The 26794-nt window shown below is 35.8% G+C and overlaps 1 protein-coding gene and 2 long non-coding RNA genes across 24 annotated transcripts; 2 read left to right on the top strand and 1 right to left on the bottom strand.

Moving 5' to 3' along the window:
• The first annotated feature begins 353 nt into the window (after positions 1-353).
• On the top strand, positions 354-4953 carry LOC137715818 (uncharacterized). 22 transcript variants are annotated; one of them, XR_015956534.1, is made up of 10 exons: positions 354-767; positions 954-1015; positions 1293-1364; positions 1507-1574; positions 2328-2390; positions 2609-2668; positions 2735-2787; positions 3414-3814; positions 4423-4532; positions 4787-4953. It is a non-coding gene; the product is annotated as an uncharacterized LOC137715818 (long non-coding RNA). The 22 variants fall into 22 exon arrangements; XR_015956531.1 differs by having other exon boundaries at positions 1504-1574; XR_015956527.1 differs by having other exon boundaries at positions 2333-2390; positions 4787-4952.
• A 111-nt stretch (positions 4954-5064) lies between these two features.
• Positions 5065-5467, top strand: LOC148690572 (uncharacterized). Its single transcript, XR_015956517.1, has 2 exons — positions 5065-5158; positions 5313-5467. It is a non-coding gene; the product is annotated as an uncharacterized LOC148690572 (long non-coding RNA).
• Positions 5468-10513: 5046 nt separating this feature from the next.
• LOC137744513 (E3 ubiquitin-protein ligase RKP) lies at positions 10514-20145 on the bottom strand. Its single transcript, XM_068484312.2, has 11 exons — positions 19826-20145; positions 17865-19502; positions 16430-17251; positions 15824-15984; positions 15354-15492; positions 14699-14782; positions 13988-14269; positions 13764-13895; positions 12215-12414; positions 11523-11727; positions 10514-11246 (listed from the first exon to the last, which is right to left on the bottom strand). The coding sequence occupies exons 2-11, from the start codon at positions 19359-19361 to the stop codon at positions 10953-10955; spliced, it is 3816 nt and encodes a 1271-aa protein (XP_068340413.2). The 5' UTR covers positions 19362-19502; positions 19826-20145; the 3' UTR covers positions 10514-10952.
• Positions 20146-26794: the final 6649 nt, after the last annotated feature.

The raw sequence follows: 26794 nt of genomic DNA, 5'->3' as shown, positions 1-26794 counted from the left end.
TTGTCCACCTTGACCTTGAGAAATGTGAATCGTAAACCGTGATGGTGCAACGTACAAGACGGACATTAGCCAACATCCACTAGTCGCCATTCACGTGACATGGGATGAATACTTCGTTGACATCATTCCATGCACGCGTGTGTGGCGTCGCATTTGCATCAACAGAGACGACCTTGATCAAGTGCCTCGAAGGTGTAAAATTGCAACTTCTTTTGCCTTTGCGTTTCCCTTGCTCTTAGCATTTGTTGCAGCAAGGTTCTCAAATTCTGCATATTCTTGTTTCATTTTTTCCTGCACCGATGCATTGCAACACAACTTAAGATTTTCTCACATAAAACAAAACCGAGGACATTCTATATATACTAAAGCTCAGCGGATTGGCACTGTTCATTAACAGTGCCAATCCGGTTTTGCCCCTGATCTAACGCACGGTTTTCAGCCCTTTAAAAGATGCTACATGAATTGGCGATTTTGCCCCTTGGTGGAGTGAGTCTACATATGGGAAGGTGCTCGAACCCTCTCTCATTTTCTTCCGTTGCTTTTCCCTTTCGCCTGCTCTCTGTTTCTCTCTGCTTTTCTCCCTGTTCGATCTTCGTGTTTCCTTGCTTAACTCTCTTCCATTTTCTTCCGTCGCTTTTCCCTTTCTCTTCCTCTCTGTTTCCGTGCTTTTCTCCCTGCGTCAATCCTTCGTGTTTCCCTGCTTCTCTCTCTACGTCGATCGTGTGTCGTATGAAGAGTTTCTTTTCCAGGTGATTGCACTGTTTCAGGTGGTTTCTTTGCTTATATATTTTTTGTCTTTTCTTTGATTTGGAAGAAATTTGCAGATCGATCGCTGTAAAATTAAAGTCTTTGCGTTTTGCACTGATTGTTTCCTTTCTTTTTATTTTTTTATTTTTTTTTATTTTGATGTTTTCAGTGTGGTTGTTTGATCTGATTGGACTTTATTGTTTCAGGAAAATTGGTGTGCGAATTTTAGGGTTTTTGTGTACAACCTTGCAAACCCCTTCTGATTAAGGTCTCTGAGTTTTTTCTTCAAAACTTTTCTTCTCTTTTTTCGATGATTTGTGTGTGGCTGTTCCATCTAATTCGAATTTTCGTTTTAGGAAATCTTGGTCTTCGAGATTTAGGGTTTTCGTCTAGATCGATTGCTCGATCGATGTAAAATTAAAGTCCACTGTTTTTTTTTTTTTTTTTTCTCTAAAACTCTGTTTTACTGTGTTGTTTCTGTTGCATTGGTGGTGTTTGCTTGGTTTTGTTCTCTGGTCTCAGAAATTGAATAGGTTTTTTTTTAGTAGTTTCGTGCTATCTTGAACTCCAAGTGGAAAGCCCAGGGAGCAGAAAATGGACAATCACAATTATTATTGGTTTTTATATTTATTTTAAACTCATTTTAATTAATTAATTTTTTGACCAATTAATTTGAAATATGTGGTGAAATGATCATATATAAATAAGTTTATTAGTTTGCTAATTTTTTTTTTTTTTTTTGTGGGTGTGTTTTAGTAGGTGGATCGGATTTGAAGTATTTTTTAGGGTGGGTAAAAAGGTTGAGCGGAGTTGGGAAAATTCCTAAGGTAAAGTTCTTATGCCCTTCTCTGTCTTTTAAAACGAAGCCTTTAGGCACACAACTTCGTTTTTCCAAGTTTTTTTTTTTTTTTTTTTTTGTGCTACTGTTAAGAGTCGATTAGTTTTTAGGCACACAAGTGATCATATGGATTAGAATTTGACGAAATTACACTGATTCAGATGATATTGATCAAAAGAATGAGTTAGAAACTGAAAATTACAATAGTTACAGAGGTTTTTCAAATCAATTTTTTTGTTTTTTTTACAGTTAAAGCTATTGATTAGTTGATGTGGAAAGAGGTTTTGGTTGATTACTTATGTGCATAATACCTATAAGTCTTTTTTCCTATGTAGCTACAAACTTATCAATTTGATGTCACTATTCATTAACAGTGAATGCATTGCAAGAAATAAATGACAACTATTTGTTTAATCCTTGGTATAATATATTCCACCATAAAATGTTAACAATTGTTTTAAACCAACATGATCTTACCCCATTTCCAAACCAAATTAAAAAGTACGGATCAACTCACATGTTAAAAAAATTATAAATTTAAAGAACTAAATTTAACAACCATTGCCTGTTTAGTTTAACACAGATTTCCTCCGTTTGATTGCCAAAAAAATGCACAGAAATAAAACAACTTAATTTCCGTGCTATTGTTGTGATGGATGTTTATTTTAACTAGCTTTTAAGTTTTTAACTTATGAATTTAAGATCTTCAATTTTAATATTTAAACATTAATGTTTTTTTTAGTGCAGTGGTTAAAGAAGAGTAGAAGAAACGTTCTGTTTATTCCTCCAGAAAAGATTAAGAAAGGTGAGTTGATCATAGGATTTAAATTTTAACAATTCAACTTTAAATGCTAGCATATGATGGTACATTGAAGATGGTATTTCAACTTTGAGTTTTAACTCTTTACTGTTATTTTTTTTATTTGGTCTTTGGCATGCCATCATACATAATAACATAACTTAGCATTTACCAAAAGATTTAAACATGTAAACTAACTTAGCATTTACATTTTTCGTTTACAGTTGGTGGTTACAAATCAACTGACTCAACTTTATATCAACATTGGAGCATGCCTTACAAGTGTAAATCAACTTTTTTATTCTATTTTATAGAATGAATTAAGTTCTGAAGTTTATATATTCTGTCAGAGGGTTACGTAGTGGAACTTGGATTTCAAAGATCACAGTGAACAGGGTGATAGGTGTATTTCCTCATTTTTTACCATTTTAGAACTTATATTAGTGATAAATTAATTCGAATCATGTGGCATGAACTTAAAGCTCTGTTTGGGAAAGTGGGCTCCTTACCCCAAAGATGCTTGCTTTTGGTAATATTTGGAATTGTGCTTCTAAGCTGTTTTTCAAGCTTTTGGCCATACTAAATGGAGCTAAGTCGAACAGCTCTTCAGTTGCATTGTAGTTGCTTTCCTAAATTGATTGTTCATTTGTTGAAAAAAATTTAAGGGCAAAAATTATGTTTCGAATTGGATTTAGATATGAGTATTACACATTCAAGGTCTTGAATTCATCTTTGTTTTGGTGTTTGTGGTTTTGAATGTCATTTAGTGCAGTATAGCCTTAACTTAAATGTGGTTCTGTATATCTTAAGTACTCATTTGGATTTTGAGCAGTAGGAGAGAGTTTAGCACGTATTTGAGGAAATGCGAAGAACTTTTTTTGAAATGGTTAGAGTTTGAGATTTTCATAAGGAAGCTCCTATGAGTTTTTGGTTTTTTGTGTTGATTTGAACAAATTCGGTTTTTATATTTATTAATTTTTGTTGTGTGAGTAGTATTTATTGGGCTTGATGTTTTTTTTGAAACACCAGGTGGTTTGGAGACGTTTGAAATCATAAGAAGACTCGAAGATTTCAGCCAGGTTTGAATCAAATCACCAAATGAATTCTTCTTCCAGGTTATGATTAAATGTTCCCAACTTTTTTAGTTGTATAAAGACTTGGGTAGATAGGAATTTGATTTTAGTCATGTGTTTCACTAATTCTTTGGTAATAGATAAATCTTTATGAACAGTCTCCTGCTTCTATCAATACCCATGGTAAGTTCTTATAATTTACTTTTAACAGTAAGGTCATTTGTGACCAAATATTCTTTTTCAACTTATGCTTCATTTACTCTTCTTTTGCAGCCTATTTTTTCACACATTTAGTCTTCAGTAGATGGGCTAAGCAATTTCCACGTGGCATTGTATCAAATTATCATTGATCGTATGGTATGACATTGTCAGCTCATCTTCTATTCATTTTGATCAAATTATTTGCAGCTATTTTAGTTTTTAATTATGATATTATTTCTTATTTGGCCTCAAGATTAGTGGACTTAAACTTTGTTTATTATCTTTGCAGTACAAAGACGACCTTAATAATGTAATAAGAGATTACAATATTAACTTGACAGTAAATGATCCATTCTTTTTTTGGATGCAATGTCCATACTTTAGTGTAATTTGCACCTTATGTTTTACCTTTGTTTTTAAATTAAAATTCCTTAATTTGGTTTTGGTTTGTTCCATAATACATGTGTAAAGATGACCATGTTGTACATTACATATTTTGGGAATTAGACTAAGTAATTTGATCAATCAGAGTAAATATATTTTAGCTTTTCTTATGTCTTAACTGTCAAGATATAAACTTGAGGGTCGTTTACATAAAATTCACAAATTATAACGTCAATTGCAAGTTAGCATATGATCCCGCAATGCATAGAAGAACTAAGAATTAGTGGACAATTTTATGCATTGGTGCTTAAATTTCCAAGAAGACGAGCTCCATTTTCTTTTAAATGTTAATTTTGTAATGTGGGTTTGTGTTTGCTTAGTTTTCGTGGTGAGATGGAATAAATTGGTGAAACGTAGAGTGGTTTATTTGCAGAAAGGTTTGACCTTTGAATTGGAGCTATAGTGTTCGTTCCTATTGCTACATTGGCAGGTAAACACTCAACCTTTTGTTATATGTTAATGTTGGTTTCGTGCTGCAAATAAGATAGGCACATTGGTGTGTAAAATTGAAAACCCAGTAACATATGGTATAGGAAATTCAAACGAATTTGTAAAGATTTTCTTTTATTGTTTTATGTTGTTTTCCACTATAAAATAAAACTCATTTATATCCATGGTTCATCACTTGGAACAATTCTCAGTTTTTACATATATTGCCAAATTCTCTAACAAACTCCACAACAGCTTTTGGCTCAGAAATGTTCACAGTTGTCTTCATCTGAAACGAGTCAATCAACTGTATACCATCACCGTCAATCATTGAGAACTTCAGCATGTACTACAAATCTCGATCAAAGCTAGATTAACCTCTCATATGGTATGTAAATTCAATTTACAAAGAAAGCAATCAATGCTTTTTCTTCTTTTTTATTTATTTTTTTTTTTTTAACAATTATATTAGAACAATAATAACAGGTTTTATCCTGTGAATGTTATTAAAATTTTATCTCCGATATAAACTGCAGGTTTCTGCCAATTGTCATTTTTGAAGGCTATGACAGTCTATGCCATCATCCAGTGTTACTATTTGGAGAAGATTGCTGATCAAAGTAATAGGTACCTTGCAGTTTTCTTTGTAGTATATTATTAAATTTATTTAAAAACTGCAAAAATTACCCAATTTCTTTACCAATTATAAAAGTCGTTCTTCTTCTTTAACATTCTTATTTATTTGTACTAACAGCTTCTATTTTCTCATATCAGAACACAGAAGCATGTACATCATCACAAATAAAACAAAAAAATTGGGAAGCGACAGTCAATATAACTTTCAGGTACAAATTATTATGTGTATAAATACAATTGTAAATAATACACCTAATATGAATGCACTTATATTTTATACATTTTTTAAACACGCGGCAACGCGCGGGCACTATTACTAGTGTATGGCTATTTGTAAACGACAATGAATTCATATTAGGAACATAAGTGAATGGAAAAGAGGGTATCAATAATAACATAACATTCACCTAGAAACAAAAGTCAGTAGTTTCCACCGATCCCTGAAATCTCTAAGATGCTTGCTTCCTCAAAAAGTGAAGATCGATGTTGATGTGCTGAATCAAAGGTGAAATGCATTGTAAAAGGCAAAATTATACTCTTGTACTCACTTATAATGTGGTAAACAGAAATTAGCTACAAAATGAAGAACAAATACTTGCATTGTTGTTCAGAGCATCCTCGGAATGGAAGAGTGCGGTAAAAAATATAGAAATATCAGAGAGACGGGCTATACGGCCCACTTCCAACAACACCAATATTGTCCCCAACTTGGTAATTACCACCTGCACAATCCGTCAGGTGTGGGGTTTTATCACAAAAGGTCTCGGTGTTAGTTAGAGTGGGGTTAGGATATTTAAACTATTACTTTTCTTTTTGTATGACCGATGTGGGATTCAACACGCCCCCTCACATGGGACCCAATTAGTGGGTCACACATGGGAAATCCACACATCGGCAACCACGTGGAGCCAAGGGGACTCACCCTACACGCAGGGCCAAGGGACCCACCATCATCGTGCGAGGTCAAGGGGACCCACCCATCACGTGGCAGTACAATACAGGCCCACTCTTTGGCTCTGATACCATGTAGAAATATCAGAGAGACAGGCCATACGGCCCTCTTCCAACAACACCGATATTGTCCCCAACTTGGTAATTACCACCTACACAATCCGTCAGGTGTGGGGTTTTATCACAAAAGGCATCGGTGTTAGTTAGAGTGAGGTTAGGATATTTAAACTATTACTTTTCTTTTTGTATGACCGATGTGGGATTCAACAAAAAAATCCCAACCCACAGTAGCCAATGTGTACAAGTCAACTATATCGCTAACACAAAAAAAATCACAAGTTGTTAGGGGTATATGGATACTCGTTCCATATTCAATTGTTTGAATGACCACCGAAAGCAAACTTACCTCGGTGAGCACGCCCAACGCATCACGATGTCAACAAAAACCACCACATCGGGGTCCAGGATGCTCCGCATGGGATCCAGGGCAACAATAAAATCCTCGATGGCTCAACTATCGCCAAGTTTCCTTTTTTGTAGGATTGGAGACGGTTGACAAGGTGCATGAGCTGCATTCCTTTATGTTTCTGCAACATTCTCTTACCGAGAAGGGGCACAGAACCAAATGGACCAACGGCCTCATCCATGTCGACAGCTTCATCAATGTGGCTACTATGCTTGCTGACCTCCATGTCTTCGTCTTCCTCTCTAAGATAGACAACTTGCCATTCTCCCAAGTCACCATCCAATCTAAATTCCAATATACGCAAAAGTGATTGGGCGCCATCATTTCCTTTGCTAACCTCAATTATATCTGGTAAGACGACATCAAAAGTAGGAAAATTCACATCGAGGGGCTGTCGATTCGATTGTGTTTTTTCCAGAAGCCGACTTATGTTCGCTGGCAGAGGTATCTAGTTGAGGGGACAATGCGGTAAGATCTCGAAAACCCATGTCGTGGTCTTATGGAGGTGAAGGGGATTTTTCAAACTTTGCATCCTCGGGGACTTTTTCTATGTCCCGTGCTGACCCTACCAACTTATCAGGGCTCGGGGCCTTCTTAAACGATTGAGCGCTTGCGTCGCCTCGGCCAAGGCCATGTGGGCACACCACTCAGCCTCTAAATCCTCTAAAACTATCCTAAATCCAACATCCACCATCAGTGAAAAATCTTCAAACCCTCGCTTAGGAACAAACTCATAATCCTGCGTATAAAAAACAGTGATTTCATAACTCCACCAAAATCGATATCTGTTCCAAAACAGTACAAGCATCTAAATTGAAACTGCAATTTACGGATTTATGTACTCACCGCTAAACGGGACGAGGATGGCAACACTCCCTTGCCTTGGTGCCTCGTCTTCGCCTTCCCTTTATGTTTGGATGAAGGAGTGGCCTCGGAGTCGTGATCAGCATCCGCAAAATCTTTACTTTCGTCTTCCGATGTTTCATCCCTACAAGGCAGAACATTATCAAACATGATGTTCCAGTAAGCCGCCTTCTTTTCTTCCTTGGTGGGAGTAATCGACTGGACAAGAAGCTGCATCCGACAAAATCGGTGTTGTGTAAGTACGGACAATCAATTGTTAATAAAAATTCAGTAAGTTTTTTTAAATTGGAACAAACACATACCGATTGTTGAGCAAAAAAACTCCTCTTCAACTTCTCATGGGACGGATTTAAGTTGGTGTCCCAAAGGCAATTCAAGGACAATAACTTAGGGTTCTCCGTCCGCACCCTCACATAGTTTTTGGTCTTCAAGTATAGCAAAGTTTCAAACAACTAGTTCTACAAAATGTAAAGTGATAATGTAAATAACTTGCAGTGAAAACGAATGCAAAAGTACGTTAAACTTATAAAAACATACGTAAACCCCCTTAAGCTATAGGTGTCCTGGATCGCAGCCCCCAGTTTGTCTACATTTTTTTCTTTTACAAACTTATGGCGGGCCAAAGCGGCCGTGGTTATGCTTGGCATTGACAACTGGATTGATGCAAATCCCCTGGAATATGTCTCCCATTTTTTCTTGATTATCTACCAACTTAAGCAGGTGGTAGTTAATGGATGAGTCATTCTCCTTGCCCAAAACAACAAAGTGGATGAAGTACAGTAGTCCCAGCTTGTAGAGATCGCCTTGGTTTTGGCACAAATTAAATTGATCCTCCAATTGTTTCAGGGTTATCTTCTTCTTCTCCCTGAAATAGATCTCTCTAATACAACATTCATCTTCATTGTCTTTAAGAAGGAGGAAATCCTCCAAAACTGAGTCCACTCACCAAATAGAATGCACGACTCCCAAAAGTCACAACACGTTCCCCAAAAAGGAAAAAGATGGAATCATCACTCACTGTATCCTTAATAGCCGTAAGGATAATGTAGTGGTTGAACTACCCAAACCAGTTAATGCGATCCACATCAACCAAATGACCGAAACAAGAATCCTTGAATTTCTTCAAGAAATCCCTTGAAAATCGTCTTCTATTATTACCCAAACACCCCGAGTTGTATGACAGACAGGAATGGTAGTAGGAAACACCTCATCCGGTGGACACACAAGTTCTGACAGAGATGAAGATTTGACTTTCGACATGCAAGATTTTCAACATAAGCAAATCAAATTAATAAGATAAACATGCACACATGATATGCACAGTATATGCATATTGTCTGCCCCAATTGAATCAATTCATCAACCAAATATGCCCAACATCTAAACATGCATGGAAGATGCACATACTAGGCATAGAATATGCACATACTATGCATATAATATCTGCCAATTCATGAACAAAATTCAATCAATTATTTCCAGCAATATCAAAGGGATAAGCATAAAATATACATACAGTATGCACAAATTTAACCAATTCATGAACCAAATTCAAGCGTGTCCAACATAGAGACATGCACATATTATGCACACAATATACACGAATGATGAACAAATTTGAATTAATTAATTTCCAACAACATCTAAACCACATGCACAGCGCAAATTAATATTGAACCACTTAATAGTACAAAACACTAAACTGCCCCCAAAACCCAAAATTCCAAAAATTACAAAACCTAGGTCGACAATATAAAATTCATTTCAAACCATACCTTTTTCGATTTTACCATTGAAAATTTTTTAAAGGATGGATAACACTCTCGCCTAGGCCGAGAAATATATAGAACAGATTCCAAAGTTAGCGTCGGTCAGAAACTAGGGTGGAAAGGGTTGAGCCGTTTGGGGTTAGAGTTCTTAGAGCTAAGGGTTGGGCGCTATAGATTTTCGAATAAGGAGGTGCAAATGCTAACTGGGTTTGACAAATTAACCCATTTATATACAAAGGCAATTAGGTCATTTCAAGGTGTAAGAAAAATCTTATTTCTGTTCTATTGTTGTGCATGGCTTGTGCATACTCTGTGCATATTCGAAAAATTCTAGTTCAGTCCTAAGATTAAGAAAATGGGTCATTCCTATCAATTTCCCTAAAAAAATATCATGATATATGTTTTTACTTAGTTCCACAAGAAATAAGAAACCCCATCAAAGTATCATTTTTAGTTTTCTTTTTAATGGAGTATGATTCTCTCCCCTCCAAATTTCTCTCCCCTTGGGTCCCCTCCTATTTGAACGGTCACGATTAAGCAATGTCAACATCTTTGTTGACTTCTTTCTAGAGAGAGAAAAACAAAGAGGAAAGTGAGAGAGGAGGGAACTAGAAGGGAGGCGATTAGGAGGGCAAAGAATCCTACTCCTTTTTAGTACAACGATATATTTACGCTAAGTGGGTAGGGGAATAAATTGGTTGCAAACTCACCATTCTTGAGATTCGACACAGAGACATCTCACTTATAAGTGAAGACCATTGTACTAAGTCTCTATTTCTTTTTGGAATAAATTGGTTGCAAACTCACCATTCCCGAGATTCGACGCTAAGACATCTCACTTATAAGTGAAGACCATTGTCCTAAGTTTCTATTTCTTTGTTTCTTTGTTTTGTTAATTGAGTTAGTTGGACTTGGCCCTCCAAATACATGCTTCACAAGAGTTGTCGGAGTTTGAATGACCAAGCCGACCTCAAGCCTACTTGAGCTGTCTTGTAAAAAATTTTGAGTTGTTCACGAGCTTTACAAGCCAAACATACTAATGTTCAAGCTTTATAATAAGTTTACAGTCTAAAACGAGTTTAAAAAATCATAAACTTAATTTAACTGGTAACCAAATTGCCAGTTTACTCCAAATATTCTAAACATGCATTCAATATCCCCTACACTTTTAAATTTGGATCAAATTATTGGATCAAATATTCATTAACTTAAAAAATGGGACAAGAACTGTCCTACAAAACACATCGGATTATCAAATCGAATTAGCGGAAAAAGGAGAAACAATTGCAAGCACCATTTTTGACATGCCCTAAATTTCCAAGTGCAGTAACGTTCAAATCAACAATAAAAAGGCTGCATTGTTAGAGAGACAGAAAGCCGAAAGATTTTCCTTTGCATTTACATCTCATATTTACAAAATAATGCCCTCTAACCTCTTCTACAAAATTCTTAACCAACCATCCCCCGCTACCATCTTCTCCAGATCCTAACTATAATAACTGAAATCGATCATATACACGCTGTATAATTATAAATCCAACTGCAGAAATTGGAAGTAACCTATCTTCTATATTTCTTTCGTCCCTTCCCCTCTTCCTACTTTTTCTTCCTTGTCACAACCATCTGCGGCTGTCGTTTAGGCAGCAGCAACTGATCGGTTGCTGATTACCTCAAGGATCACTAGAAGGGGAGACGAGAACACAAACTAAAAAGCAAAGACTACAAAGCAATGTTTTCAACCCGTCTTCTCGTTGATCCGGACAACGTCCATCACTCTTGCATTGCAAAAAAAGCACCTGTGGCAATTCAAAAGATGCCTGGTTATGCAGCCATAACATGACCTGTGGGAACAAGGTGAAAACTGAGCATCTGCTTCACGGGCATAACAGATGCAGCACATGCCATCATCCCCATCCGTTTCTCCCTCGCATATTGTATTTTCTTGTGATTGGCTCCGGCTGAGGAGGCTCAGAAAATTCTCTAGCTGGGCAAGTTTTACAAGATAAGCATCGCCTCTAAAGGTTCCAGCCTGAAAAATAAACAAACTACAGTATAAACAAGGACAGCAAACACGAAAGATTTGCAGACAATCCAATGTAGAGCTTTAATCGTGGTTATTGATGTTCAATTGTAAACAAGATAGGACCAGTGATAAAACCAGATTGACAAATAGTATGATATTTCACAGTATCTCTCATATCATCAAAAGCAGTCAACATTACACATGAACTGAACTTGCTTCCAAGGAGCAGAAAAAAACGAGTTTTAAGAACTTGTTTTTTGTTAGAGAGAGAGAGGAGCAAACCCAGTTGTAATCCAATAGGTACTGGAATCTGCATTGAAAACTGTCAAGGCAACCCATGCTTGCAAAGATGCTCACAACATCATTGTGCTCCCTGCATTCCATATGCTCACCGGCATTTAACAAGTTTAAGATAATTCCTACAAGAGGTGCCAATATCATCCCTCGGTTTACTTTTTCTGAAGATTGACCATGTCGTCTCAGCAACCTGCCAAAAAATCCATAAATGTTAAGGTAGCTAAGTAAACAGACCAGGTTCACATTATCAAAGACAAGATCATGAGAACCAACAATGGGAAAGGTAGACCAAGCTACAAAAGTCTAAAATTAACAATGAAAATTCCAAATAAATCTGAAAACCATTAGGAATCATATAAGAAAATGAAGTTCATGAAACAGTTTGCAATAAATACCAATCCCCTTACATGAATATGTGTCCTTTACGGTACAATGCAGCATGTCAGTTACAGCACAATCATTCATATCAAATAAAAAAGGAGACAAAAAAGATAAATGAGGAAAAGAAAACACTGTGGAAGATAGAGGAGGACTTTGTTTGCACTCTAGAATTTTCTTGCATGCCTTAATGTGAGGGCATAAAGAAGTGTGAGACTTCATTTTTGGAGTGCATATATCATCTCAGAAGATAAAATGGAAAGCAATAGTGGAGTGCATTTGAAAGCATAGAATCTTACAAATCAAAAAACTCAGCATCTTCTGCTGAAGTTATGTGGTTCAGAATAAAGACAATCAACTCGGTCAACCTTCGAAGGTTTGTTTCAGCTCCAAACAGAAATGCTTGAGGTATCGCGTGGGTACAGAACTCCAAAAGCCTTGCAAGATTGCATGAAAGATCAAATATGACACTGCATTTCTTTTGCTGGAACTCTAATACCTGCAAAAAATGTTTTCTCAAATTACAAAAGAAGTATGAAGGGTAAATACGAAAGACTGGAACATAAAATAGCCAAGTCAAACTGGTCAAATATTAGGCCATTTATTTCCATTATTATCTCATTATCCAAAACCAAAACTAGAACAATATTCTATTTTGCTACTAAGAAAAATAAACCAAAGTTCAGACAAGGTCCAAATTAAAAAAGCATATTGATTGTACATATTTTATCCAAATAAGAGGGTCACAAACAAAAGTAACTTAAAATATTAAGTATGCTTTAACAAATGTGCCCTCGTTATTTATTCTGCCCAAAGAGATTTGAGAATATTTAGTAAGGAACATATTTGGTTCTGCTTTCAAGAAATTTTGGAACCGAGTTACAGTTCAGAGGTTATCTATTTTATCTGCCAAAAACTACTATAGACATGAAGAAAAAAACTCACTCTTTATTCTGCCCAGTTATTTCTTCACTTATAATGTGTACAAACAAGAAAGCACTTCCCCTTTTCATTACTCATCTGCCCTATCAACCCACATCAAGGCTTTGAGTGGCCTTGTGGTTGTGGGCATCGTGCCCATGGTTTTGAGTAATCTCTTCCCTTCAGGATTTGTTCCAGTAAAGAGTACCCCATACCAAGGCTCCACCAGAGGATTTGTGCAAGTTGAGGGTTTGGGTTGCCCAAATACATGGCTAGGGTTTGTCGACAAGGCATTGGATCTAGGCAGAGACGAATTCGCATGCCAGTCCAAGTTAGACAAAGACAGACTTGCTTCACTTAATTTGTTATGGGCCTTTAATTACGTTGTATTACCCATCTTCAGAACTGGATTTTTCACTACACTTTTTTTTTTCAGCAACTAAAAGCACAAAAAAAGCATTCTTTAATATAAATTCCTAGCATCATGCACAGAAATTGTAGTAGACAAGAATTTCTAATGCTAAGGATGCTTTGAATTCATGTTTTCATTTAGTGGTCATTTCCAAATACGTTTTCACTTTATGAAAAAGGTTTCAGAAAATACAAAACTGGTTCTAAGTTGCAGCTTCCATACAGCAGTTCATTCAAAAACACCAAAACTGATTTCCATTTCCATTCCTCAAACATCCAAACAAGTTTGAAAGTTTTCTGTAAACTCCACCAAACAAGCCCTGAGACATGTAAAAATTTTCCTTCAATGTGTGTATACCTATATATAATACCGCATGAAACTCTTTCTTCTCAAAAGGACCACAGTGTTTAAGCTTAGAGATATATATCCAGAAAACACAGATAAAACCAAGTACAACATAAAACTATGATGATAATAATTAATATTATTAAAATAACAACAATATTTATCCATACCTGGTACTTCTCTTGCATTTCTCTGACAGAAACTGAGAATTCAGTCATTGTCCAGCTGAGAGTGTTAAATAGGCGATTGAGAAAAGCTGAGAACAATTCCTCATCATTGATACATGTTTCTCCTAACAATCTCTACATGAATTAAGAGGTAAAAGAAAAATCAGAAGCTATTCGGTTGTATTAAAGTATACGATAAAAATCCTAAAGCGACAATGGACATTCACCTGGAAGACAACAGATGAAGATGATGATTCTCCATGCTTTGAAGAACCAAAGCCAGATCCCTTGCACAAACGCAGAAGAATGTTCGTCACAGGAATCCAGGATCTATTATCAAATGCTGACAGCAATGCCTTAGGCATCCTCTGGGTGGCTGCTTCATTACTCTCAAAAACAGACAAATACTCTTTGTACTGTACCAAGACTGAGATTGATTGGAGAAGCAGATCCCTAAGATCTGCACTCGATATTCGAGGATCGTTGAAGTGCGTGACCACAAAAGTGACCTGGGAAACAAGACACTCAAAAATCTAGGGAAAACAAACAATCCAAAAGAAATAACTCATAATCTTCATTAAGTCCTGTCAGGCCATGTTTTGGCCTGTCAATGACTGGATCCAAATTTCAGAGGATCTACTATTTGTTGAGATGAAATATGTGTGATTACAAATTATATGAACCAAAACAAACGTGCAGAAAATCACATAAGACATTGTTTTCCTTCATAGGCATGCTTAAATATTGAATTTATGAGATAATATTGTTCAGGTAAATCAAAATATAAATTATCTCGATGCTCAACTATCATATCTAAACCAAATAATTTATCGTTTTCAAATCCATGAGGCCTACATTTTGTATATTTCATTATATCCCAAGCAGAGCAGAGCATAAAATAGTAAGTAGGAAAGACAACGTTAAAAGAATAAACATACAAATGAAGCAAGGCCTTGCTTGATAAATATCGATGAAGGTACAAATGGAGGATCACTTTTGCGCAATACATGGAAGCAATCAACCTGCAAGGAAATAGAAGAGTAATGAATAATTCCAAATATAGTGCTTCGGAAGAACTGGCACGAAAGCTCATTGCAATTTGCAGCTAAATCCAGTATATCCATAAACTTTAACAAGCAGATAAACTTTTTTCTCTCTTTTTTAGATTTGTCACATATCAAAAATCAGAGGTTGACTTATTTGTAGAAAATTAAAAACTTGCTGTCTCAGAATATTCCCTAGCAGTTGTATCCTAATGTAATTCCAGAACTACTCTAAGGGTGAGCACATACTGCATCCACCTGATACTCTTCTTGAGAGTTTCAGTAACATGCAAATGTCACCATCAAAGAAACATCGAATGATATAATTTAAAAAATAAACTGATGAAACGGTTATCCTTTTTACATGCAATAAAACAAGTGCAAACACCAAAGTCTGCTTATTACAAAAACAAGGGGAAAACACAAATATTCTCCTATCAGGAAGGAAAACACAAGCATTCATACTCAAAAGCAAGCTCACGTAATTTTATGACGACAATTCATTGCATATCAAACTGTGTTATGTTCAATTAAAAAAGAGTTAACTTACAAGAGCTTCCAGATAATATTCAGGGATATAAAGGAACAGTAGATCAACTTTGCTAAGAACCAAAAGCAACTGGACGGTCCATATGCATGTTGCATACATTCCTCTTTGCTTCCATCGAGAAAATAGAGAAATACGGTACCTGCAAGGCATGACAGAGTGACCAAAGGAAACAGATGTAGGTAAATGTGTGCAAATAACTACTATATGTATAATATTTTCGGGTGCATAATAAATTGCATAAATTAAACGACTTGTTTAGTTGTCCTTTTATCAGAGATCATTCTCAAGACTCCACTGAGCAGTATACCTATATATATGGTTAAATTAAACTAACAAATAGTGCAATGTATATTAAACAGAAAAATGGGGGCAAAATTCAGTTAAATCTTCTGAACACTTGGAGGCAAGAAAATTGATGAAACAGTCATATACAAATTATGGAAACAAGCTAATCTTCAAGGTCATCTTACCAAGCACATTGTCTGACACAATCAATAACTTCTTCTCTATAACCATTACGAGCTTCTTTCAAATGCTTTAATTGCTCGTTGCTAGTTTTTTCTCTTAATTGTTTATCAGCTTCTTCCATGAGGGATATTGACTGCGACTGGTGAGACATGTAATATGATGCCTGCAACCAGGAGCTTCAATAATTCAGAAATCTCATAACAATCAGGATACAAGCGGACACAAATGCGCACAACAAGGGGGATACAAACAGGATAGCAGCTTTTTCCTTGAGGCATTTAAGATTAATCAGCAAGAATACAATGATCATAATTGATAAATAAAAGCTCACAACAAAATAGCAGAATAAAAGAATGAGAAATAGAAGACCACAATTAAATCAAGAAATAAAACCAAACAACAGTTTACCATTCAAATCAACAAATAGAAGATCAAAATTCCTGCGTTTTAGCCTTAACAAATTTTCATCTTTTTAAGAATGTTAACCTATTAAAGCCAACTGCAATCAGACTGATATTGAGCACGTTAGGTTAAGGATAACAAAAACATTTATCAGCAAAATTCTGTATTCTGAAAAGACGAACAATCATACCCCATTATCTCCTTACCTGCTTAAAATTTGGTGCAAGACCTATATGATACAACAGCAGCAAAACGTCTAGAAGTTCTTCTTCTCTGAGTGTAGCTGAAGATATATTACTTTCCCTTTGTACAAACTTCATATGCTGCACTGGGCGATAACTAAATTCAGATTCAGATTGATAACTTGAACTAGGTTTATCTTCTATTTCATCATTCAAACTTCCAGTACTGCATTCTGTAGCAACATGGGCAGATCTCTCTGGAATGGAACTGCAATGGACACGAGAACCTTTGGCTGTGTATGGAATTGGATACTTCAAGATTCTTGTAAAATCATCATTGTAGCATGAGCAACAACACGGCTTTTTTGTAGTTGAATGAGTCACTCTGGTTTCTTCATCGTCCATACAGCCTTCCTCCCACCGAATTAGTTCTGTTTCCTCATCATATGCCTGGTATGATTTTGAAAGATGACTAAACGACCCTCCAAGCCTAGAACTGTCATTTCGATGAGGATCATTTCTAAGAAATAGACCTACAGGAAAGCTTCGGTGACCACCCCTATGAAGAAAACCAACATCAGGGCCATTTTCAGTGCCTTTCAACCAGCCGCAAATATCCCCCATGCCAAACCCTTCAGATAAGAAATGAAGTATGACTGTGTACAAAGAAACAAGAACAGAATTGCTTGAAACTCCAGGAGGTGGAAGATTGCGGTCGGACCCTCTATTCTTTATTAAAAGGTTCTGTAAAAAAGTTCTGAACACTGAACCAGGAAACTGGGGAGGTGTCACAGGTGGTATAAACTGTATGACCAAGTGACAGAGATCCCTATGCTTCTCCTCAATCTGCGAATAATAATATGTATTGTCAGCTAAAAATTAGTGTGGAAGTGCACAATGTGAACGTTCCCCATAATAAGCTCTAAATAACCACGATCAAGGAAAACCCCAATAAAACAAGCTGCGTATGTTATATATTGTTCATTATGTCTTTACCTTCAATTAAAAAAAAGCAAGAAACATATCATGTGCCATAAATTTCAAAAAAAATCAAATATATTATAAAAAGTTTCATGGGATTACTGTAGAATCCTACTCATAGTTTCAAATGGATCTTATGTGTATGTTTCCTGGTAGAAATAATAGAACGACATTTATGTGTACTGACAATGTATATGATTTAAAATTTTATTGAACACTAAACTAACTTATATACGTGACTTGACCTAATTGAAATCATCCACGGGGGAAATTGTGAAATTCATAATACTTCGTGCTCAATCACTCTGACAAATGTTTCCATATACTTCCACTCTAGTTTATCATGATTAATATTTTCTAAAAGATTCATCACTTAGCCCAAACTTCATGTTCTCAATACAACATGGACAATACAAACAAGATAAATTCAACAATGGCATCGAATAAAATCAAGCTCTTTAGCTCAATATGTTATTACCTTACTGACAGCTTCAGATAGAGCTCTAGTTGTCAACAACATGCTACTTTCATATGACACATCCTCACTTGAACCAGGCCAAGAAACAGATGGTATCATGGATTCAAGGTCATGCTTGTTTGGATTCTTCCGTGACAGAAAACCTTCAAAAAGGAATTCAAAATCAGGTGATTTCCACCAAAGCACCATAAGTTCTTGTCGTCGCAGGATGTGGCATGCCAGCGCAAGGTATGGGTACGACCCTGAACATGGGCAGTCTTTTAGAACCAGCGGAGCTGTTTTGCAACCACAAGCCAAGGCATTTATGAAATGTTCAAACAACAAATGTGATCCTTCAAATTCTAGAAAGACATCAAGAACTCTATCTAAACTCGAATAATCATGTGGAATCTGCAACCCGAACACTTCCATCATGAATGATAGAAATGGACCCCAGGCAATGTACTCTCTGCTCCACACATCTGCTCCAAGTACTGAGAAAAATTCCTCACATATGCCATGAGAAACAGGATAAAAAAGTTCTTCATGTGAAACAAACCTCTTCAGTCTCCTCAACTTCTGAACAGAAGAGTGACTTGCCTGCTCCACAGAGTGCATACCCAACAGCCTTGACAAGCAATACAGCAACTGAGTAGCAAACGGAACCAAGGATGGAGGTGCTTGAAGGGGGAAGTAGCCTTCAATGGGGAATCTAAAGGGGCGGGCCCCAAAATTTAATTCACATTTTTCGCCCTGAGAAAGAGAAACTGCAGGATAATATCCAGATCCTGGTCCCATCTTACGAATGCCATGAAATGCGGGCCCAAGTGAGACACCATTTCTGTAGAATGATATTTCATTACAATCCAAATCTATGCAGCAGCCAATGGCATCACCAACAACCCATGACTGACCATAAGGCTCAGCTTCCTTGTTCCATTTTCTAACCCTCCTCCCATCAAATGCATATGAATCGTCAGCATCACCTACACCCTTATGGTCAGTGAAAGGGCAAGAAACAGTTGCCCAACCAAGCTGCTGAATACCTGAAGTTTCTAGAATAACTTCATACATCCATTTACCTTTCCACACAAAAGCATTAGCCCTGGCACTGCTGAACATTGCCAAGCTCTCTACAAGCAAAGGTGGCTTCATAACTCTAATATCACCACGAATACTGGATTCATCAAGACCAATGATGCGGGGCGCACAGCCATCTCCAGAAATACAAACTCCATCTCTGTTTCCAAACACACTTGAACTTGCATGCAATTTAGAGAATTCATTATGTATCAAACAGCGAACTAGATTGCTGTCAATTGGACTGGCCAGCGACCCAACAGATTTGTTAGGGAGACCAAGAACATACTCTAAGGTACGCTCCACCGATTGATGGCCAAAATCATCACAATTTGAAACAAGATGGGTTTTCGACGACTTCTCTTTACTGCCTTCGCCATTCAATAACACGGCTAGACCAGAAGAAAGCCCACCAATTCGTAGGCCGTCTTCTGCCATTCTGAACAAGGACAAGCAATATATGCCCAATTCTAACTCTAATCTTCGTTCAAACTCGAACGCTCCTTACGAAAATCCAGTTATCTCCAAAACCGATCCATCCAAACAAAACTCAGACGCCCTTCAAATCACAACCACGACCTGAAAGTTCACGGTTTCAACACATACAACTAAGTTTCAGAAACAATCCACACAACTTGTTTTGTTTGGTGGGCACATTGAAAACACAAAAATAAGTTCAGCACAATTGATGGGCAAAGTTAACCAACATTTTTACATTTCCCAGCCCCTTCCCCGCCCTCAATTTTCTCGGGAACCAAACAGGGATCAAAAGAAAGATGATGTGGAACAAAATTCGAAATTAATCAAAAAATTGAACAAAAGAATACATCAATGTCCAAAACTTTCAGCGCTCAAACAATGAAATTGCACATAAAATTGAGAAATGATGAAGATGAACTCACAGGTCCTGTCGTTTTGACAGTAGAAAGCGGCTAGGGTTTTGCAGCAGCCATTAAAATTAAGCACCGTCCATAACCTACGTGCGACAGAGAGGAGAGACGGGGAGAAGAGACGAGGACAAAAATGGAATTCTGAAGTTTATCGCCCAAAGGTCCGGGGGAAGGGAGAGACAGGACAGACAAAACAAAATACGAAAGAAGAAGCGGCTGCTGCTTCAACCGCACGCACGCTGACCTCCAAGCCCTAGGAATGGTATTGACCGACACGTGTCGAGCACTTGCTATGGTAACCGGTTGCTGACATGGCGGGTCGTGCTAAACTGCGCCGGTAAATGTACGTGGCTTTTATTTGGAAAATTTTATTTAAATCCATCTAACATCTTTCTACATCAAATTTAAATTTTAAATGTTAATTATATATTTTACCGTATTTCATAATTACTATTGAGTACAAAATGAAATTAAAAATAAAAATCAAACTTATCAATAGACCCACATACTATAGTTAAACCCTAACATTACTTTTTGTTTATTTGTTTATTAACATAGCAGCAAAACACATAATCTTATGTTAGTTCAAAGTTTCATAAAAAGTACATGAAAATTCTCGATTTAAAAAGGATTGAACTGGCTTGCATAACATTCTCTTGGCAAATTCAAATCTATGGAATGATCTCTTGGATCTCAAGTCCATGGATGGGTTGTGGTAGCAGAAAGAAAAAAAGCAACCATGGAAATGCTAGTCCTATACTGCATATGCAATTATAGAGGGGCAAAGGACGCCATTTTGAAAAGAAAAAAAACATTCAATTAGAGATGTTATTTTATAAAAGGGAATGGGTGTAAAGATAATTTTGCATTTTAAATTGGGTTTCAGATGGTGGTTTAGGTAATAAATTTGGGCTTAAAAAGATATTAATTCTTTAATAAAAAAACAATATGGGTGAAGAAAGTTCATGGATGGGTTGTGGTAGCAGAAAGAAAAAAAAGCAACCCTGGAAATGTTATTGATATACGGCATATGCAATTATAGAGGGGCAAAGGATGCCATTTTGAAAAGAAAAAAAAACATTCAATTAGAAATGTTATTTTATAAAAGGGAATGAGTGTAAAGATAATTTTACATTTTGAATTGAGTTTGAGAAGGTAGTTTAGATAATAAATTTGGATTTAAAGAGATTAATTATTTAATAAAAAAACAAGAGTGATGTTAGACCTACCACATTGTCCTATTTTCCCACCCACTTTATTATCCCACCCACCATAAAAAATTAAAAACTTAACATTTTATTTCCCCACCCACTGTTATTCCTAAAATAACCTTTAAACATCACACCTCCAAGAACTAACTTTGAACCAAAATCAAGATTGCAAATCTCTGAACAAACCCAGAAATTAACTTATCTTGTGAAAAATTAAAAAGGGTGAGAATTTACAACCTTGAAAGCCACATAGTCATTGGTTTTGTTGGAGTCAGATGCAAATACAACCAATCTTGTTTTATTCAAATAAAAATGAACCCTAGCTCGAAAATTGATTAATTCCAAAATTAATTCGAATACAAAATTGATAGTGGAAGCAAATAGAAATCACAAATAGACAAAGAGGGTAAAAAGGGATATTGGGTGAGGAGAGGTTTCCGCTATTTCAATGATGCAATTTGGATTGTAGGTGACATAAGATTTGGGTTGGGGAAGAGAGAGGAGGTCGAAAGAGAGGGAGAGAATCGAATGATTTGAGATTGGTTTCCGAGATAGAGATGGGAAGAAATAATGTAACTGTTGGTGGAGAAGCCAAGAAGAGAGAGAATGGAGAAGGGAGAGGCGGTGGGGGAGATAAACATGGGATTTAAAAGTCTTTTCCTAAAAGGATATACATGTCTTTGAAATTTTTATTAAAATGTGGGTGGAAAAATAGGATAATGGGGTGAGTTAATAGCTCTCAAAAATAATATGGGTGAAGAAAGTAAGTTTGGGGTAGAAAGAGGTCAAATGGATTCAAATAAAATTTTCCTTTTTTTTTTATTTTTTTATTTTTTTATTTTTTTTTTTTGAGAGGCTTGTGGCGGTGACACGAATCCATGACAATCACGTGGACTTTTTTAATTTTAATTTAGGAAATTTTATTTAAATCCAAATAATTTCTTTTCATAGCTAATTACATAATTATCATGAAGTACACAATGAAATTAATAATAAAATTAATTTATAAATAAACTCATACTCAATAATCAAAACATACCATCACACAATCTTTATCTACATTCATTCTAGTTAAAACTCTAAGATGCTCTCATAGAAAAACAAACAAACTCTTTTTGAATGATGGATGATACTTTTGAATTTTTGAGGTTATCCTATAACTAAGATATGACTCGATTTATGCAAGTTTTTTTCGATTTCAATTTTGTATAGGGTTTAAGAACAAAGTTAGCGCATTTTCCAAAGCATAATTATTATCAGAAACCTATGGGATTTAAATTTTTTTAGTTTCTTTTAATCATCTATATGGAACTAAAGTAAAATTAGTAGATGAATGATTAATTAAAACATGTATGGATTAAGCAAAATTAGCAAAAGTTAGGTACGCGACAAATATATAAATGATGTTACTCTCTTTATGTAACATCCCACATCGTCTAGGGGAATAGATCATGTAAGCCTTATATGTATATTCTCATCTCTACCTAACACGAGGCATTTTGGGAGCTCACTGACTTCGAGTTCTATCAGAACTCCGAAGTTAAGCAAGTTCGCGCGAGAGCAATTCCAAGATAGGTGACCCACTTGGAAGTTCCCAGAAACAAAACCATGAAGGTGTGGTCGGGGTCCAATGAGGATAATATCGTGATACGGCAAAGTCGTGCTCGGAATGTGATGGGGGCTGGGGCTAGGATGTGACAATTTGGTATCAAAGCAAATCCCTTGCCATAAGTGTGCCAACGAGGATGTCGGGCCCCTAAGAGGGGTGGATTGTAACATCCCACATCGCCTAGGGGAATGGATCATGTAAGCCTTATATGTATATTCTCATCTCTACCTAGCACGATGCATTTTGAGAGTTCACTGCTTCGGTTTCCATCGAAACTCCGAAGTTAAGTAAGTTCGCGCGAGAGCAATCCCAGGATGGGAGAACTTCCCAATGACCCACAAGGAAGTTCTTGTGTGAGTTCCCAGAAACAAAACGGTTAGGGCATGGTCGGGGCCCAAAGCGGACAATATCGTGTTACGGTGGAGTTGAGCCCGGAATGTGGTGGAGGCTTGGGCGAGGATGTGACACTTTACACCTTGAATAAGTTGCAGAACATTAATTTTGGATTTTTATTTTTTAAATGGTTTAAAGATAAATTTATATATGGAATTGGGTATGTGAGGGTAGTTTGATAGTAAGTTTGGGTTTAAAGAGATTGATAATTTAATTAAAAGTGATATGACTATAAAGAGTAAGTTGAGTATAAAAAAAGGTAATACAAGTTAAAATAAAAATTTCCTTTAATTTATTATATTCTCCTTCTTTTTTCGTTGTATATTTAGCCATTAAATGACGAATATGTTAAGTACTGTAACTAGTTCTGCATTATAGGGACTTAACTGCTATATTTGCATTTATTTAAAATATCCATTATCTAATAGTGGATATAGTAAAATACAATATTCTATATTGGTTATATTTATGACGATTAGATGATGAATATATTAAAAATGCATATAACATAGTCCTCCCTAAATTATAATCTAAAAATATTTGCAACAAAGTCAGATTTCAAAACAAATAAAAGAAAAATATTAATTAAAGGGCGCGTGGAGTTTTGTATCCCATGGTTTAGGGTTTATGGTGGCCACAAGTAACCCAAACCAATGAATATATCTCATCCAAAATTAAAATTAAAATTAAAAAAATGAATGAATATGATTAATTCCAGCCAAAAAGCGCAATGCAAGTGGGGTGAGAAGGGCGCAGTAGTGTGCTAAGATGCGCACTGAGCAGAAATTTTTCGATTGAAACACAAGTGGTACACTACGTATTTTTATATAAATAATGGAAATTTTTTATTTTTTAAAGTAGTTTTTTAACACACATATCACACAATTTCAATAATAATATATGATATACTATTTCGTGTATCAATCATATTGAAAAGTCTCTTCGCCCTGAGGCCGCTAGATGCCCCCAACCAATTAGGATTTATAGGCCTTTTCTTATCCACCGGTAGTGCGTGTATAACATTGTTGGGTCCCCCGACGGTTTTGGGCCACTTCTTATGGAAGCATAGGAAAAGCGAGTCAAAATTGAACTGTGAACTGTGCAATCACGGATTTACTTTAAAGAACGTAACCAGTCTGGGCTCGTAATAATCTATCTTTCAAAGCATACGACGATTTTTTCGCCAATTTGTCTACTAATCTCGTTGTTTGAAATGTAATCCGCACGTCGTGGAGAAGAGGCTGTTTACGGTGATTTGACTTGTGTGGGGTGCCATTATGCTTCCTTGACGATGATGAGAGGTTTTCCACGAGATCCACATGGACTTTGTGGCAATGATGATGACAAGTGGCATCCGACTCTGGTGATCTTGCCCAATTTCTAATGGACATGGTCCAAGGAAGGAGAATAATTTACAAACACGGATACACTGTTACGCGATAAATTTTTTAGATCAATATTATGGAATATTAAAATATTATCAATATTGTCCAACTTATCACTTATTACTGAGTTTGGATTTGTCATAGAAGGTTTAAGGGATATTACGAGTGGAAATTCTCATATATTTTCTTTTCCGAAGATAAATTGATTTTTATTAATGGTGAAAAACGAATTGATACATTAACATCAGTATCGAAGGTGTTGAACAACCAAAATAGGTTCTCAATCATTTCATCGGAATACACGGTTCTCTTAAAGACATGAGCAGCCACCAAGTGTCTAGAACCTATCGTTAGTTGAACATAGAAAATCTGATAGAGAGGAGAATGTCACCTTTGAAGATTATGGCTCCATGACTTCTTCATCAGCTTTTGCAAGTCAGATAATTCTTACAATTCATGTATGCAACGCTCGCATTTTCATATCTTCCCTTCAAAATTTCAGACTTTAATGCAATTTCATTGTTTTCCAAATAGTTATGGATTTTCACATCAATCCTTTCATAAATTTAAACTTGCGATGGTTTTATTTATTGATGATACTATAGAACTCTGTATCCCTTCCATAGGAAAGCATTTTATTTTTTTTCCTTTTTTTTTTTTTTTAATTTGAAACATTTACAGGTATAAACGTATAATAAAAAAAATCTGGGACGAAAAATGTGCTCCTATTAATAAAATTATTGTTGGTGCCAGGAACATCGAAGAGAATACTATTTTAGTGGCAAAGGCTATTGTTCTTAAAAGCAATTCCACCCCCCTATAATATGAATGAAAATCAAGGGTTCAAAATTTCAAATTCAAGATGTGTTTCACAGGGCATTTTCAAAAATGGCAAATTTGGTTCCAAATTTTTTTGTTACGTGTCTAATGTCATGATGTGAGACCACTCGGGTGCTGAATCAAGCTATAATCGCCTGATTGGGTTGTCTAGTAGTCTTGACCCGATTGATTGGGCTAGGGTGGAGATGATTGTTGGGGTTGTGGGGGCTTCAATTGCCCAATTGCCTAGGTGGACTTGCTCTTAGAGATGCACTAAAATTTGCAAAGGTGAAAGGTTTTGGCTATGAGTGTTTTGAAGGAAGGGGTGGCCATTTTAGTGGGTTTATCGCCTAACCCAACCGACCCACGCAAAATTGGTTAGATTGGGTTGAGTTGTAAACTTAAAAAATTTACTTTCGGTGACACTCATTGCATATGTGGGTTGAGGGGTTGAAAATTTAATAACCTGATTGAAATGGACCCACTCGAATGACAACAATTATTTAATTTACATCTAAAATACATTAATAAAACCATCATTGTCAACCATAATCTCATGAAATTACCAGTCTAACCCTCTAATTAAAACTGAACATAAATAAGAAATATGGGCAGTAATGTAATTTCATACAATCAAAATTTGGCTTTTTTTTTTTTGTTTTTTTTTTCAAAACCTCACCTACATGTAAATTTAACATATATATAATTAAAAAATAAAAAATAAAGCTCTCTTCCTTCTCTCCCACTTCTCATGTTTTGTCTCCTTCCATTTTAAAAACAAAAATAAAAAAAATTTCCCACACATTTTGTGTGTGCTCATATGCTAATATATATTTAGAAATATATATATATATATACACACACACACATATATATTATTTTTACGCTTATTTTGATCAAAGGACAAAACAAAGGTTTCTTTGGTTTGGATTTTCAGTAATTACATCTATTCATTGAATAATTGATGATCCAATGGTTCTTACTCATGGATTTTTGGCACTTAGACTTAGTTTGAAAGGGTTTTATTGAATAATCGTGGTTTTGGTATGAATTTGAGGGTTTAATCCATTCATAGGGTCTTAACAAGAGAATTCCTATCAATAATAAAGAAAACAGCATTAAAGCCGCATTACACATAAATAACACCAAAGAAAATAGGTAAATAGAAGATTCAAAAGGCATATAATGATCAATATATAGGCGAATGAGCCGACTTGATTTTTTTGCATTATAACCACAAAGAAGAGCTTTTGGATTTTTATTCTTTAGTATCTTCCAAAAAAAAAAAAAAAAAAAAAAAAGAATCATAAATCATAGAATTAATAAATTTCTAACTTTATATTACACACATTCGTTAGAACTAGTATTTGGGTATTTCTGTTTGAGCCGTACGATATGAAATTTTCATACATGGTTCTTCCGTAGTGATTGTACATTACCAAATTTACATTATTTAATTGGGATGGAAAAGAATGACTAAAGGAGATGAGAGACGAGAATTTACCCAATACTTTTAAATGTTGGCACAAAAATTAACTTTAAATTGTGTTGACAGAAAGTCTAT

The sequence above is a fragment of the Pyrus communis genome, chromosome 15, assembly GCF_041283825.1.
Source record: "Pyrus communis isolate YQ-2024b chromosome 15, ASM4128382v1, whole genome shotgun sequence".
In the NCBI taxonomy this organism is placed as follows: domain Eukaryota; kingdom Viridiplantae; phylum Streptophyta; class Magnoliopsida; order Rosales; family Rosaceae; genus Pyrus; species Pyrus communis.
The sequence above is the reverse complement of the archived record's forward strand: the minus strand, read 5'-3'. Positions and strand labels throughout refer to the sequence as shown.

Coding starts and splice junctions, on each gene's coding strand:
- LOC137744513 (XM_068484312.2), bottom strand. CDS start 19,361: ATGGCAGAAGACGGCCTACGAATTGGTGGGCTTTCTTCTGGTCTAGCC. Junction 17,252..17,864: donor TATCTGAAGCTGTCAGTAAG/GTAATAACATAT, acceptor TATTATTCGCAG/ATTGAGGAGAAGCATAGGGA. Junction 13,896..13,987: donor CTTCATCTGTTGTCTTCCAG/GTGAATGTCCAT, acceptor TAATTCATGTAG/AGATTGTTAGGAGAAACATG.